Here is a 13,482-nt window from a genome sequence, read left to right as displayed (position 1 = left end):
TAGCATGTGTGAACAGGAACCTTTTCACTTCAAGCATCAGCCTAATCAGTTTCAAGAGGTGGACACCTCTAATTCTTCCTTCTGTTCCCTGTTTGCCAAGCTCTCCTGTTTACCTACCTTCTCACATATTTTGTATTACCTGGGAACTGGACCCTTGTTTTCACTTATTTTCCCTCCAAAATGCCTTTTATTCTGTTGTTCACAAAGTATATGACTGTCATCTTTGTAAGGACACTTGATTCTATAGTTAGGGCTATCTACTAAATAATATCTTGTGCAGCATACTAAACTGCTGTCCTCCGTTATCATTAATGCCTAAACGTATTCTGCACCCCTTGCTACCAATGACTTTATTGATTCCAAACCTCATCTCTTATTCTGTGCACCTGGCTGCTGAGAAAAACTTGGCCCGTATTTTCACATTATTACAACTCTCTCCGCCCCCCCCCCCCCCTTCTCTCTACTAACCTCTATCCTTCATCTTCCCCGTGAGGAACAGCACAGCAGACACTGCACCAATGCAGAAGTCCAGAGACTGGCAGAACTCAGAGTCTTGTGCAGGGAAAACACAGCCTAATCTTTATAAGTCACTTTCACTCTGCAGTAATGGAAGCTATTAATAAAAAAATGAAATCTGAATCGAGAAGGTTGCCCATACCTATATGGTCAAGTAGATGGACCACAGCACAGAGGCAGCCAAAAGAGTAATTAAGTCTCACCAGAGATTGGGATACTGTGGTACTCACATAACATGTTTTGCGTGTCTAGATACTACACATGTGTAATGGACAGGACAGCGCCTCATTTAGGGGTTTATACACTAAACAATTTTCTAAAGGGATCTAACCAGCTGTGTCAGGTGAACATTGTTCTGCACAGAGTGAATGAACCTCAGTAGTTTTGCTTTGAAATTTGCTTACACATTGTACTAGAATCACATCCAATCAGACCTCAGCCTTAGGAATTTGATAAAATACAATGAATCTGATTAAAGAATAGGAGGTGTGACTCACCTTACTCTCAGGATCCCTAACAGCATTTCTCCTAATCCAAGCAGTCGTTAAATTGTTTTAGAGCCCGGGATGAACTTCAGTGGCCTTGACTAGGCTCAGTTAATGTAATCCTGTAATCCCAGCTCACTTTCAAAAGGTGAGCAGAAAATTCATCTTTTCTTTCCTTTCTTACTATCTCTTTTCCTTTTTATCAAAACTTGCATTTCCTGTAACAGGTTAAGTACAGCAGAGTTTGTATTTTAACTGGTATCTACTCTGGCTTGAGGTGGGGGGAGGCTATGATCTGGAGAAGGCGAGGGCCATCACCACTCCCACAAAGGGCCTGAGACAATTAAATAGCGGTCTGTTTTCCTAAGCCACACACAGCCAAGGGTTAGATAAATGGACACTCATAAAATTAGCATCCGTTTTCCTAATATGACCGCTGCAAGTTTTTTTTTTTTTTTTTTTGCTGCTTCCTGTGGTTCCTCCTTAGTACTGAAATGATACTAAGTAGGAGGAACCATAGAAAAGCAGTATTTTTTTTATTTTTTTTGGTGGCGGCTTGGAGCGGTTAAAGACTTAACGCCAGCTCCAGGACTGGCATTAAGTTTTGCATATTAAAATGTGCATGTCGGGCGCACAGCAATTTTTTTTGCATCGGGGGGGGGGGGGGGGGGGGGGGGGGGGGGGGGTAGGGGGGGTAATAGCTAATAGCCTCATCTACATGGCATTTACATTTGATGAGCGCTATTGGCTACGCGCTGGTTTGGATGCCTGTTTTTGGACGCCTTTAATCCCATTATTGCGTCGGGAGTTATTCTAGCGCGTCCAACCGTGCGGCAAGCTGTGTGCTAGGCTGAGCGCATTGTATCGCACTGGCCTATCTGTGTGTATAACACAGGCCCCGAGTCACCTCCCTTCCCAGCTTCCCAAACCCAGACACACAAAAACTGCAACCTTCTTTCACAAAACCTTATTGAATATCCAGTAATTTTAAGATCACCTTTAAATAAGATTTCTTTGAAACAAGCGAACCAGGAATTTCACGTCAGATCAATGTAACATCGTAGTTATTGACAAATAAAAGCACCTTGTCACCTGCCCAGTTGCTCTCATCCATTGCGTCATTGCATCACCACAGAGCCTACTCAATCTCTGCTCATCTTTCTCCTTACTCCTTCCTGGTCCCACCTCTAACAAATACCCAGACTTTAAGTACTTGCCACAAACATGTTTTCATTGAGTAAAAAGTTGTGAGGAAAATCATTTCTACAGCACGAATGCGCAGCGTCACAGTACTAATTTGAGTCAGTTCGGCCTTCAGTCCAGTGTCTCCTTACATCATTGGCTCATTCAGTGTCTCTCGCCGGGTCTGGCTTTCGGCATGATCATTACATCATCGTTTTCCTAAAAAGATTGGTTAGCAGGGCATTTTAACCCACCCCCGCAATCCACTATTTTGTACAGGTCCAGGACCATCCTTAACTCAGACCCTGCACTCAGGAACGGGGTGATGCACATGGTACCTTGTAATAGCAGAGCACAGCGATGCTGGGATGCTGAAAGGTACCATCTGTGGCAGATGATGAGGAAGCCCTTACCCTTGTGAGAGTGTTAAGACATTGCCGGGACAGAACCTCTGAACAATATGTAGACTTACAAGGGAAAAAAAGGATCAAAATAGGGCTAGGACAGGCTGCACATCAGAGAACATGAGGAAACGCCATCAGTTCCTTGCCACATCTCCACCCATTGTGTGCCGGGATAGTTCTCCTGGGTCCGTGCTGCCTGGGATTAGTCAAGATCCTAAAAGGTAACAGCAGGTTGGTCGGCCCATAGGCAGTGGCCACGATATGGCTATAACTCCTTGTTTTTCACAAGGCCATTCTTCAAACGCTGCCTATTAGACAAGATAAAGAAGAAGAAGAAAAAAAACCCACATCAAAGCTCCAGTCCTGCAACTGAGTTCTATGTGACTATGCTACAGGCCAGGCAGCATGATGGGTTCCAGTTTACTATGAACCTGTTCAGTTATCAGTCACTTCTTCTCAGACATGGGACCACCTGTGACCATCTCTGCCCCTCCTTAGCTATACATATCCCCCACCTTGGTAGCATGTGTGAAATCAATAATGCCAATGAAGCGAATGCTGAAATTATTGACCTTGTAGTGATGATTATATTTTGTGGTAATGTTCATTTCAGGCTGAATAACTTAATATTGCTTATTGTTATACTATGTTTATATGTATTTACTGATTTATTGCATCGTGTCTTTTGATATTGTACTGTAACATGCATTGATTATTGGTCTTACCAGCAGAAAGACTTTATCCAAACTGCAATTATATTACATTACATCTATTGGATCTAAGAGACCCCACTGACTGGTGGTCACTAATTCCTTCTGAGGGCATTCCTATTTTCCCATCATAAGTTAAGTTTAACGGTCTGTATTTTCTTCAAAATACGAGTCTAGACTAAGAAGGAAAGGGAAGCCTGAATGCGTCAAGTCTACTGTGCTTGCTAGGACTCTGGGCTGCTGTACATGGCAGTACTTCTATGATGGCTCATGTGTCTTCTCATCAGTGTGGAAACAGAAAACTGAGATCACACATTCGGGCTTCCCTAAAACTGTCTAAGTTGACCTCCTTGCTTCTCAAGACAAGAAACAATGACAATAATTCGGGGGGGGGGGGGGGGGGGGGAGTGTGTAGGGCCCAGGAGAGCGGCTCACCCTTTGCAGGAGTCTATGGAATAAAATTCCTCTTTCTGCCTCTGCAGAGCCGGTTTCTGGCTCTCCTCAGCATCATATTCTCGGACGTCGCTCACCTCATGCATCTGCCCAGTTATCACTTTCCCAAGAAACAGCATGATATACTGGAGGAAGAGGGGGGGAAAAAAAAAAAAGATAATGATGAAGGATAGTAGATTCTTTAAGCTATTTCTGCTTGTCAACTGTTATTCAGTCAGTTTAGGTGGACAAAAAGGCCAGAGGTTCATTAAGTTCACTATTCTACTCATTGCTCCACAGCACTCTTTATGGGCAATCCAGGGAACGTGGAAAGAAAACAGCCCTGCGTGTCTCGCCAAATCTGCAGCACTGACAAATCTGAAGAACCCCCGACCAGATCTTTTCTCTGGAGTCTGGTGAGGTTTGATTTTCCCCATGATATCAGCTGCTGACGACACAGCCCCAACTGAAAGACATTCAGCCTAGATATCTGCGGAACCCACTTGGTGCCTTCTGTTCATCTTTGTACCATAACACAGCTTTAGATCTTTGCTTGCTGCAGGGTGCCAGGCATGTGGGTACATGCTAAGCGCTGGGTTAAAAAAAAGATTGGTGGCTAATTACGGCTGAGAACAATGAAGCACAGGGAGAGGAAATAAATTGCCTAAGGAGACACAGAAAGCAAGTGACAGAGCCAGGATTAGGATTAGTGGCTCTGCCACTAGGAGCCGGATCTGTCAAACTCCTATTCAGTTACTACGCAGGAAAAAAAAAATCTCTCCTTTTTTCTTCAGAACACTTTTTTGCTCTCTTTTTTTTCTTTCTGCTTTTGTTTCTCCCTCCCTTTCTCTAGCTACCTTCTCTACCTTCAAACATGGGATGAATTGTGGCAGGTCTTGAACTGCTACTCACCAAGAACCAATATATGTCCATCAGCAGCAGCACAAGCAGCAGGATGTTGAAGAAGAAATAGAAAGGGATGTTGGGTACAGACTGAAGGCTAGAGTAGCAGGTGGCGTACAGAACTTTCAGAGGGAACCAGTAAAGGCGAAACCAGAACCTATCATGATTAACAAAGAAAAAACGTTGTTGATTCATATATGTCTAGTGCATGGGAAGCATCTCTCAGTCAGGACTAGAATTGGTGACCCAGTGACGTAGGCAAGGGTGGGCCATGGCCTACCCGCTTTAGACGGAGAACCACCCAATCAGTGTTGCCCGGCAGGCTAAGAAGAGTGGCTCTGTCACAGGGCCGCAGCAGACACACAGGGCGTGTGCATTCAGGGGCGTGGCAAAAGAAGAGCAGGAGGCTTGCAAGGCAGCTGAGAAGAGGAGCAGACCCAGGAGGCCTCCAGTGGGACCCCAGCCCACCGGTGGCCGGTCAGAGTAGCAAGACTGTGAGGCTTTCCAGTGGACCCCATCCCACTGGCGGTCAAAGAAAAAAACAAACTTCTCCAAGAAGGAGTCCATTCTCCTGCTCCTCCAAGTGTGCCAGGCCTGTGGCATTCAAAACATATGCAGCCAGTAAGTACTCTATGCTGATCTTGTTCATCGTGACATCAGCATAGAGGAAGCACTAGCTACCATGAGGCAGGCACACGAGGAACAACAGAACAGACTGTCCCTTTTGCTCCCGATGGGGAGCCTGCCTGTGTTTGTGTTTTTTCTTAGTGTGTGTGTGTGTGTGTGTGAATAGGAGCCTGCCTGAGTGTGATTGTGTAATTGGGAACCTGCCTGGATTGTGTCTGTATGAGAGAGTGTGTGTGTGAATGGGGAGCCTGCCTGGATGTGACTGAATGGGAGCCAGCCTGGGTACGGTATGTGTGTGTGTGGGTGTGTGTGTGTGTATGGGAGCCAGCATGGGTGTGAGTATCTCCAATGGGAGCCTGCCTGGGTATGAGTGTGTGTGAATGATAGCCTGGCTGGGTGAGTATGACTGTGTGAATGAGAGCTTGCCTAGGTGTAAGTGTGTGTGTGTGTGGAATGGGCATCTGCTTGGGTGTGAGTGTGTGTGTGAATGAGAACCTGCCTGAGGGTGTGTGTGTGAATGGATACCTGCCTGAGTGTGTGTGAATGGGAACCTGCCTGGGTGAATAGGTGTACGTGTGAATGGAGCCTGCCTGGATGTGTGTGTGTGTGTGAATGGAGCCTACATGGGTGTGAGTGTATGTGAATGGGAGCCTGCCTGGGTGAGAGTTTGAATGTGTGGAATGGGAGCCTGCTTAGGTGTGAGTGGCTGGAATGGGAGCATGCCTGCCTTGTTTTGTGTGTGTAAATGAGAATCTATGCAAGTGTGCGTGTTTGTGAATGGGAACCTGCCTGGGCGAATAGGTGTACGTGTGAATGGCGCCTGCCTGAGTGTATGTGTGTGAATGGATGCCTGCCTGTGTGTGTGTGTGTGTGTGAATGGAAGTCTGCCTGGGTGTGTGTGTGATGGGAACCTGCCTGGGTGTATGTGTGAATGGCAGCCTGCCTGGGAGTGGGAGTGTGTGTGAATGGCAGCTTGCCTGGGAGTGGGAGTGTCTGTGAATGGGGAGCCTGCCTGGGAGTGGGAGTGTGTGTGAATGGGAGCCTGCCTGCCTGGGGGTATGCATGTGTAAATGGGAGCCTGCCTGTGTGTGTGTGTGAATGGGAGCCTGCTTGAGTGTAAGTAAAGTGGCTAGCACACAATAAACTAAGCTGAAATCTATCCAAAACTGAAATACTTATACTAGGACATCCACACTTTGAAAATATTCCAACCTCTATCCAACACAACAGTTGCATCAATAACATCGTGAAACAGGTCCGCAATTTAGGAATCGTATTAGACCCTAACTACTCACATCAAAGTGCTTAAAAAAACCTCTTTCTACAAAATCAGACTGCTAAAACATATCAAACCTTTACTAAATCCTGTTCATTTCTGTATTATAGTCCAATCATCAATTCTTACTGACTTAGACTATTGCAATTCCCTGTTTCTAGGTTTTCCTCAATCCACTATTCGCCCACTTCAGCTTTTACAATAACAGCATTTATGATCACATATCTCCAACCCTTCACAAGTTACATTGGCTCCCAATCAAATGGCACATACAATACAAATCCCTAACAATCATTCATAACCTCATCTATAATAATAACACTACCTGGTTATCGGCATCCCTACATATATACACTCCATGCAAAAATCTTAGATCAAAAAACAAACTTCTATAAACTCCTCCCAAAACTACTAGATTGGTCTCTACCAGAGAACGTGCTTTTTCTATAGCAGGACCTATTTTATGGAATACAATACCCTCTGATATCTGACAAACTGTTGACAAAATAAGCCTTTAAGAAAGACCTTAAACATTATTTGTTCCTGCAAGCTTTCCCTGATGTGTGTATGTCTTAATCTGTTTTATCTTTACTTTTAACTAAATAAATGAATGTGTGTATGTGAATGGGAGCCTGTCTAGGTGTGAGTGTGTATGTTTGTGAATGGGAGCCTGCCAGGGGGGGTGTGTGTTTGTTTGTGAATGGGAGCCAGCTGGGGTGTGAGTATGTGTGTTTGTGAATGGGAGCCTGCCTTGGTGCAAGTGTGTGTGTTTGTGAATGGGAGCCTGCCTGGGTACAAGTGTGTGTGTTTCTGAATGGGAGCCTGCCTGGATGCGAGTGTGCGAGTGTGTGTGTGAATGGGAGCCTGCCTGGGTGCGAGTGTGTGAATGGGAACATGCCCAGGTGTGAGTGTGTGTGTGTGAATGGGAGCCAGCCTGGGTGTATATGTGAACGGTGCCCTGCCTGGGTTTGTGTGTATGAATCAGAGCCTGCCTGGGTGTGTATGTGTGTGTGAATCAGAGCCTGCCTGGGTGCGAGTGATTGTCTGTGTGTGTGTGAATGGGAGCCTGCCTGGTCGTGTGTGTGTGTGTGTGAATGGGAGCCTGCCTGGGCGTGTGTTGTGTGTGTGTGTGTGTGTGAATGGGAGCCTGCCTGGATTTATGTGTGTGGGTGAATGGGAGCCTGCCTGGGCTTATGTGTGTGTGTGTGTGTGTGTGAATGGAAGCCTGCCTGGGTTTATATGTGTGTGTGTGAATGAGTTGATTCTGCTCTAGAACTGTGTTTACTGCATTCCCCGCTCCTCAGGTTATGCATTATTATTTTCTCCTTAATAAAGTCTGTCTTACAGCTATGTCCTACATCGCTGAGACTACGCCTACCGACGGTGAGGCTCACTGGGCTCCTCCCTGCGGGTGGAGACATCTCTCACCTCGGCCCGGGGTTCACAATTTCCTTCAAAACCATAACAGTGTGTGGATGGGAGCCTGCCTGGGTTTGTGTGTGTGAATGGGTGCCTGCCTGGGTATGTGTGTATGAATGGGAGCCTGCCTGGGTGTCAATGTGTGTGTATACCTGTGAATGGGAGCCTGCCTGGGTGTATGTGTCTGTGTGTGAATGGGAGCCTGCCTGGGTGTGTGTGTATGTGAATGGTGCCCTGCCTGGGTTTATGTGTATGAATGGGTGCCTGCCTGTATGAATGTGTGTATGTGAATGGGAGCCTGCCTATGTGAATGTGTGTGTGTGAATGGGACCCTGCTGTGTGTGAATACGTGTGTGAATGAAAGCCTGCCTGGGTGTGTATGTGTGTGTGAATGGGAACCTGCCTGGGTGTGAATGAGTGTGTGTGGATGAGAGCCTGTCTGGATATGAGTGTGTGTGTGTGTGAATGGAAGCCAGCCTGGGTGTGAGTATGTGTGTATGTGTGAATGGGTGCCTTCCTGGGTATGAGTGTGTGTGTGAATGGGAGCCTGTTTGGGTGTGAGTGTGTATGTATACCGGTGTGTGGGATCTTGTCTGTGTGTGAATGGGAACCTGCCTGGGTGTATGTGTGTGTATATGGGAGTTTATGTGTTTGTGAATGGGAGCCTGTCTGGGTGTGTGTGTGTGAATGGGAGCCTGCCTGGATGTGTGTGTGAGAACAGGAGCCTGCCTAGTTATGTGTGTGCTTGTGAATGGGAGCTTGACTATGTGTGTGTGTGTGATTGGGAGCCTGCCTGGATGTGTGTGTGAGAATGGGAGCCTGCCTGGTTATGTGTGTGTTTGTGAATGGGAGCCTGCCTGTGTGTGTGTGTATGAATGGGAGCCTGCCTTGGTGTGTGTGTGAGTGTGTGAATGGGAGCCTGCCTGAGTGTGAGGGCTTATGTTAGAATGGGAGCCTGCCTGGGCCTGTGTTTGCGTGTATGAATGGGAGCCTGCTTGGGGGATGTGAATGGGAGCCTGCCTAGGGAAGTGTGTGTGTGAGAGATAGGGAGAGCATGCAAACATGAGAAACTTTTTATGTCTGTGAGGGTGGGAGGGAATGTGAGCCTTCATGTGAGAGATGGCAAGTGAGAGTGATGAGAGCCTGTGTGTGTATGGGAGAGAGAGAGGCAACTTGCACGTGAGAGTGAAAGCCTGTGTGTGTGTGTGTGTACGTATGTATGGGAGTGGGAGCCTGTATGTGAGAGCTTGTATGTCTGTTTGTGAGCATGTAAGAGTGAGAAGCCTGTGTGTGTCTGTGGGGCAAATGGTAGCTTAAGTGTGAGAGACAGTATGTAAGAATGAGAGTGGCAGACTGTGTTTATGGGAATGGTAGCATTTGTGTAAGAGCATGTAAGTGACAACCTACATGTGAGAGAGAGCATATGAGAGTGGAAGCCTGAGTGAGAGAAAGCTTGTTTTGAGAGAGCCTGAGTGTGTGTATGAAGGAGGAAGGAAAGAAGACAGAAGAAACAAAGAAGAAAAGAGACCTTGAAAAAGGAATAAAGAAAAAAGACAGACAAGGGAAAAAAGGGGACTTGGACCAACTGATTATAAAAATAAGATCAGACAGCAAAGGTAAAAAAAAAAGAAACTTGCCTTTCAGCAATTGGAATAAGTCATCTTTGGGAATGTGCATTTATTGTATATTTATATTTTGCTTTTATTCAGCATTCTGGAGTTCAGAGTCTGGTTTCTCTCACTTTCCATTTCGGTTTTGTCTGCATGTTTCAGTTTCTAATTTGTAGTCCCTTATTCTGTATTAGGGAAGGGTCTATCTGTGATATGCATGTGACAGAGGTGCAGTATTTTGACTAGTGTAATGTTTCTCTGTAAGGTTTTGTAGCAATCTGGCTTGTTCTGTTTGCCCAATTGTTGGTATATTAGTATTCTAGGACATTATGTAATGCTTGTCTTGCTGCCTTTTTGTAGATGAGGTTGCAGCTTTTTGAATTGTGAGAGTTATTGCTGTTATGGTATGGCATAGCAAAGTTAAAGGTGCTTTTTTTTTTTTTTTTTTTTTGGTAGGGGTTTGTGTTACTTCACAAAGTGTTTGGCTGAGAAGGAAGTTTGTTTTGCTGTCACTGAGATGACATTAGAATTTGAATATATATTTTTTTGCATGTCCTAGTTCTGCTCTGCACCCTTTGCAAATATTAAATTCTTATGATTCTTATGATTATTGTGGTTTTATTGTAGTTATGATATTCTCTGCATTTTTTGGAATAAGGATTCATAAGAACATAAGATATGCTATACAGTGTCAGACCAAGGGTCCATCAAGCCCAGTATCCTGTTTCTAGCAGTGGCCGATCCAAGTCACAGTCATCTGGCAAGCACTCAAAATTAAATAGATCCCATGCTACTAATGCCGGCAAACAGCAGTGGCTCTTTACTTTATTTGTTTTATTACATGATTGGATCCGATGTGTCTGTTAAATCTTCTTTGTTTACTTTTTACATGATATTATTTATAAACTACAATAAATACAACAAATTCTATTCAGACTACTAAGGCATTTTTAAAGTTGGAAAGTGCTTGAAATAATAGAATTAAAACATTTTCAAATGTCACTCAAGATGCTTGATGGTTATTGTAGACTATTTAGAAATCCATTGTAGGGTGCATGCTAAGGCATTACTTATCTATTGCTCTGAGTACAACTAATAGGGGCTAGACCCATATGCCTACTGCCCACCTATGTTAACCTTGGGCTCCCCACAGTTTCAGTTCTGGCTACATCACTGTGGTGACCATGTGATCCAGGAAACCCATTGAGCAGCCTCCATATCGCCAAGTAGTGGAAGTGCTGCTCTCTCTCCTCACCTGTGGTTCTGATTGCTCACCAGCAGAGACAGTAGGATGCTTTTACCATGGGCTCTCTAGTGTAGAGGCTGGAGGTGTAGGCTTTTTTTTTTTTAAAGAACCTTACCAGCTACCGCTAAAGATGATAAGGCCAACATCAGAGATAATGTCATTCAGCCGGTGGTAGTGTCCCCCTCTGTTTTTGAAATATACGTTCAGTTTGGTGAACTCTAGCTGGATGTCATTCACATCGTGCAGGAAGAGTACCAGGAGGCCAATATTATGGTACCTGAGGGGAGATAAAGAGCAGGCATTTCATAATCCTTCTCCACTGCGTTTCCACTCCGAGTCTCCTGCTGGGTACAGCACACACAGCCTGCAAACCTTTGGCACATGCAGCCTTTATGCATGCAGACTATGTAGCTTTATAACATGTAGCATGAATGTGGCAGACGCAGATAGCGCACCTAAGGCATATGCAGTAGCATCTACGCACACAGACTGAACCTTTTACACATTAAACTTCCAAGCACGCACTGTATACTTTTAATGCATTCAGTATCTTTGCACACAGACTGTACCCTTGAATGCATGCAGTATCCATGTACACAGTCTGTGCGTGTTTAATGCGTGCAGTAGGAATGCAGCACAGATAGACTGCACGTCTTTAATGTGTGCAGTATCCATGCACACAGACTGCACACCTTTTTCACACAAGGCGTTGGTTCACTTACCTGAAGGCATAAGAAAAGATGATTAAGATGAGGGTTACAACATGATGAACCAACATCACTACCGAGTCCTTTCTCCAAGTGTCCATGTATATTGTGGCAAATGTGGAATGACCGTAGAAGCTGCCTTGTCCCAGGTAGGCCAGGGCAATGTCCGTAGGGACCTGCATCCCTCTCTTCCAGTCTACAACATAACACACAAAAGTACAGAAATACTCCATGGACTGGCTTCATGCCACAAAAGAACAGGTTGAGTTTGTCCTGGTTTTACCCCAATGCATCAAGGGACTTGTAGTTCCTAGAGCTTTTTTTTTTTTTTAAGAAAAGTCAAAATACAAGTCCGCACATGTAAAGGGAAAAAACCAGAAATGGCTCAGCGTTTTCTGAAAAACAAACACAACCACTTGGCTACCTGTTTGGTTTAGCACAACATAACTTTGAGAAAAATGTTGGAAATTATTATTTTTTTAAATGATAAGCAATATATCTCAAATGAGAAGTGTTCTCCATATTTGCATTAAAATCAGCTGACAGAAAGAAAAAAAAAAGCAGACAAAAATGATCCTGCCTCAAGGTTAACAAATAGTTCAAGATGTAAACTCCAGAGGCTCTTAAATTCCCCTACTTGGACAATGTCTGCAAAATTCAGACTAACGCACGCTCACTTTCCATTTTCAAGAAAATAATTGAAAAATTCAACTGGAACATTTTGGGAAGTCCCTGGCTTCTTTCATGGGCATTGTTTATCTGGTTTGCGTTTATGACTCTTTTAGTTTTGATTCTTGACTGATACATCAGTGTTACCACATCGGCCAATCAGAGGCTTCTATTGTAGCGCGTGAGATCCTCTTATTTCCTGCCCAACCGCAAGAGGGCAGCTCCTCTCTAGTTGCTAACTCCATCCCCTAGCACCAACCCAGGAAGAAGCTTTGGCATAGAATCCAAGGGCAGATAAGGATAGCAAGGCCTGGTCAGTCTCTCTTTTGCAGTGTCCTAGATTCCAGTTCATCTCTGGCTTTCTCTTCATTTCTTTGCCCCTGCACTGCCTCCTAGAACCAGTAAAATCCATGAACGTCCCTGGATAGGAAGCTCCTTAGGAAAGGCCAAGATGAACTGAGTTTCTCTTGCAATCTATCCCTGACAATCTTTTGCCTGGGCTCTACATTTTCTGCATTTGATAACCGGAGCCGAGTAGTAGCCTTTGCTTGCTAAAGAGCCAGCACAGGTGTGGCAGGCCTGGCGCACTGTCAGGACAGCGTGAGGGATGCAAGACTGACGTATGCCATGCTTCCAAACATTTTTGGCTGTTGCACCTGACAGATTTTGTTTTTGGGGGGGTTTGGGTCATTCAGCTGGTTTTCCAACTTCCCAAAAATATCCTGACAAAACTCTGAACTACAAGAACCAGGATGCAGTGGAAGAGAAATAAAAAAATTCCAGCCTAGGAAATTTAAAATTGTGCTATGACCTGGAGTCATCTCTATAGTCATGGAACCAACTGCGCAGTCCAATATGAAGTCCTTATCCCTTATCTGTAACTGAGTGGGGAGGGGGAGGACAGGAAGACGCGGCAGCGCTTACCCTACCATGAAAGGCAGTAGGCGGGTCATGAAAGAAGGGATAGTCTTTGCACAGGAGCAGGTAGGCGCTGTAGGACCAGAAGACCGTGTAAAAAAGCAGTTTCCAGGCGCTCTCCGGAACCTTGGCTGCGTCCTTGGGCTGCAGGCGACACCACCGAGCAAAAGGCTGCGAAAAACAACAAAGACGCACAAAAAGTAAATGCACGAGTTGATAGATGCAATCCAGGGAACCTCTTATCACCTAAGAGTGCCATCGCAGGCAAGGTGAGCAATTCTGGCAGGCAAGCCTGCATCCTATTGTGCTTTTGTGTAATAAGAGATGCAGCTGATGGCATCTTCTGTTATACTGTAAAATACTGGTGCAGATTTTACA

The 13,482-nt window shown here is 45.1% G+C and overlaps 1 protein-coding gene across 1 annotated transcript in view; it reads right to left on the bottom strand.

The window, feature by feature from the left end:
• Nucleotides 1-1,968: 1,968 nt before the first annotated feature.
• The window catches only part of CERS1 (ceramide synthase 1), a 44,296-nt gene continuing 32,782 nt past the window's right edge, over nt 1,969-13,482 (bottom strand). Inside the window, exons 2-7 of the mRNA XM_029614009.1 lie at nt 13,116-13,275; nt 11,533-11,713; nt 10,926-11,087; nt 4,642-4,789; nt 3,733-3,875; nt 1,969-2,895 (exon numbers count right to left, since the gene is read on the bottom strand). Coding sequence (XP_029469869.1) covers nt 2,853-2,895; nt 3,733-3,875; nt 4,642-4,789; nt 10,926-11,087; nt 11,533-11,713; nt 13,116-13,275 — 837 coding nt within the window. The 3' untranslated portion in view covers nt 1,969-2,852. The remainder of the gene's footprint in view (nt 2,896-3,732; nt 3,876-4,641; nt 4,790-10,925; nt 11,088-11,532; nt 11,714-13,115; nt 13,276-13,482) is intronic.

The sequence above is a fragment of the Rhinatrema bivittatum genome, chromosome 8 (genome assembly GCF_901001135.1).
Source record: "Rhinatrema bivittatum chromosome 8, aRhiBiv1.1, whole genome shotgun sequence".
Classification (NCBI taxonomy): domain Eukaryota; kingdom Metazoa; phylum Chordata; class Amphibia; order Gymnophiona; family Rhinatrematidae; genus Rhinatrema; species Rhinatrema bivittatum.
Note: the sequence above shows the minus strand (reverse complement) of the source record. Positions and strands in the feature narration are given on the sequence as shown.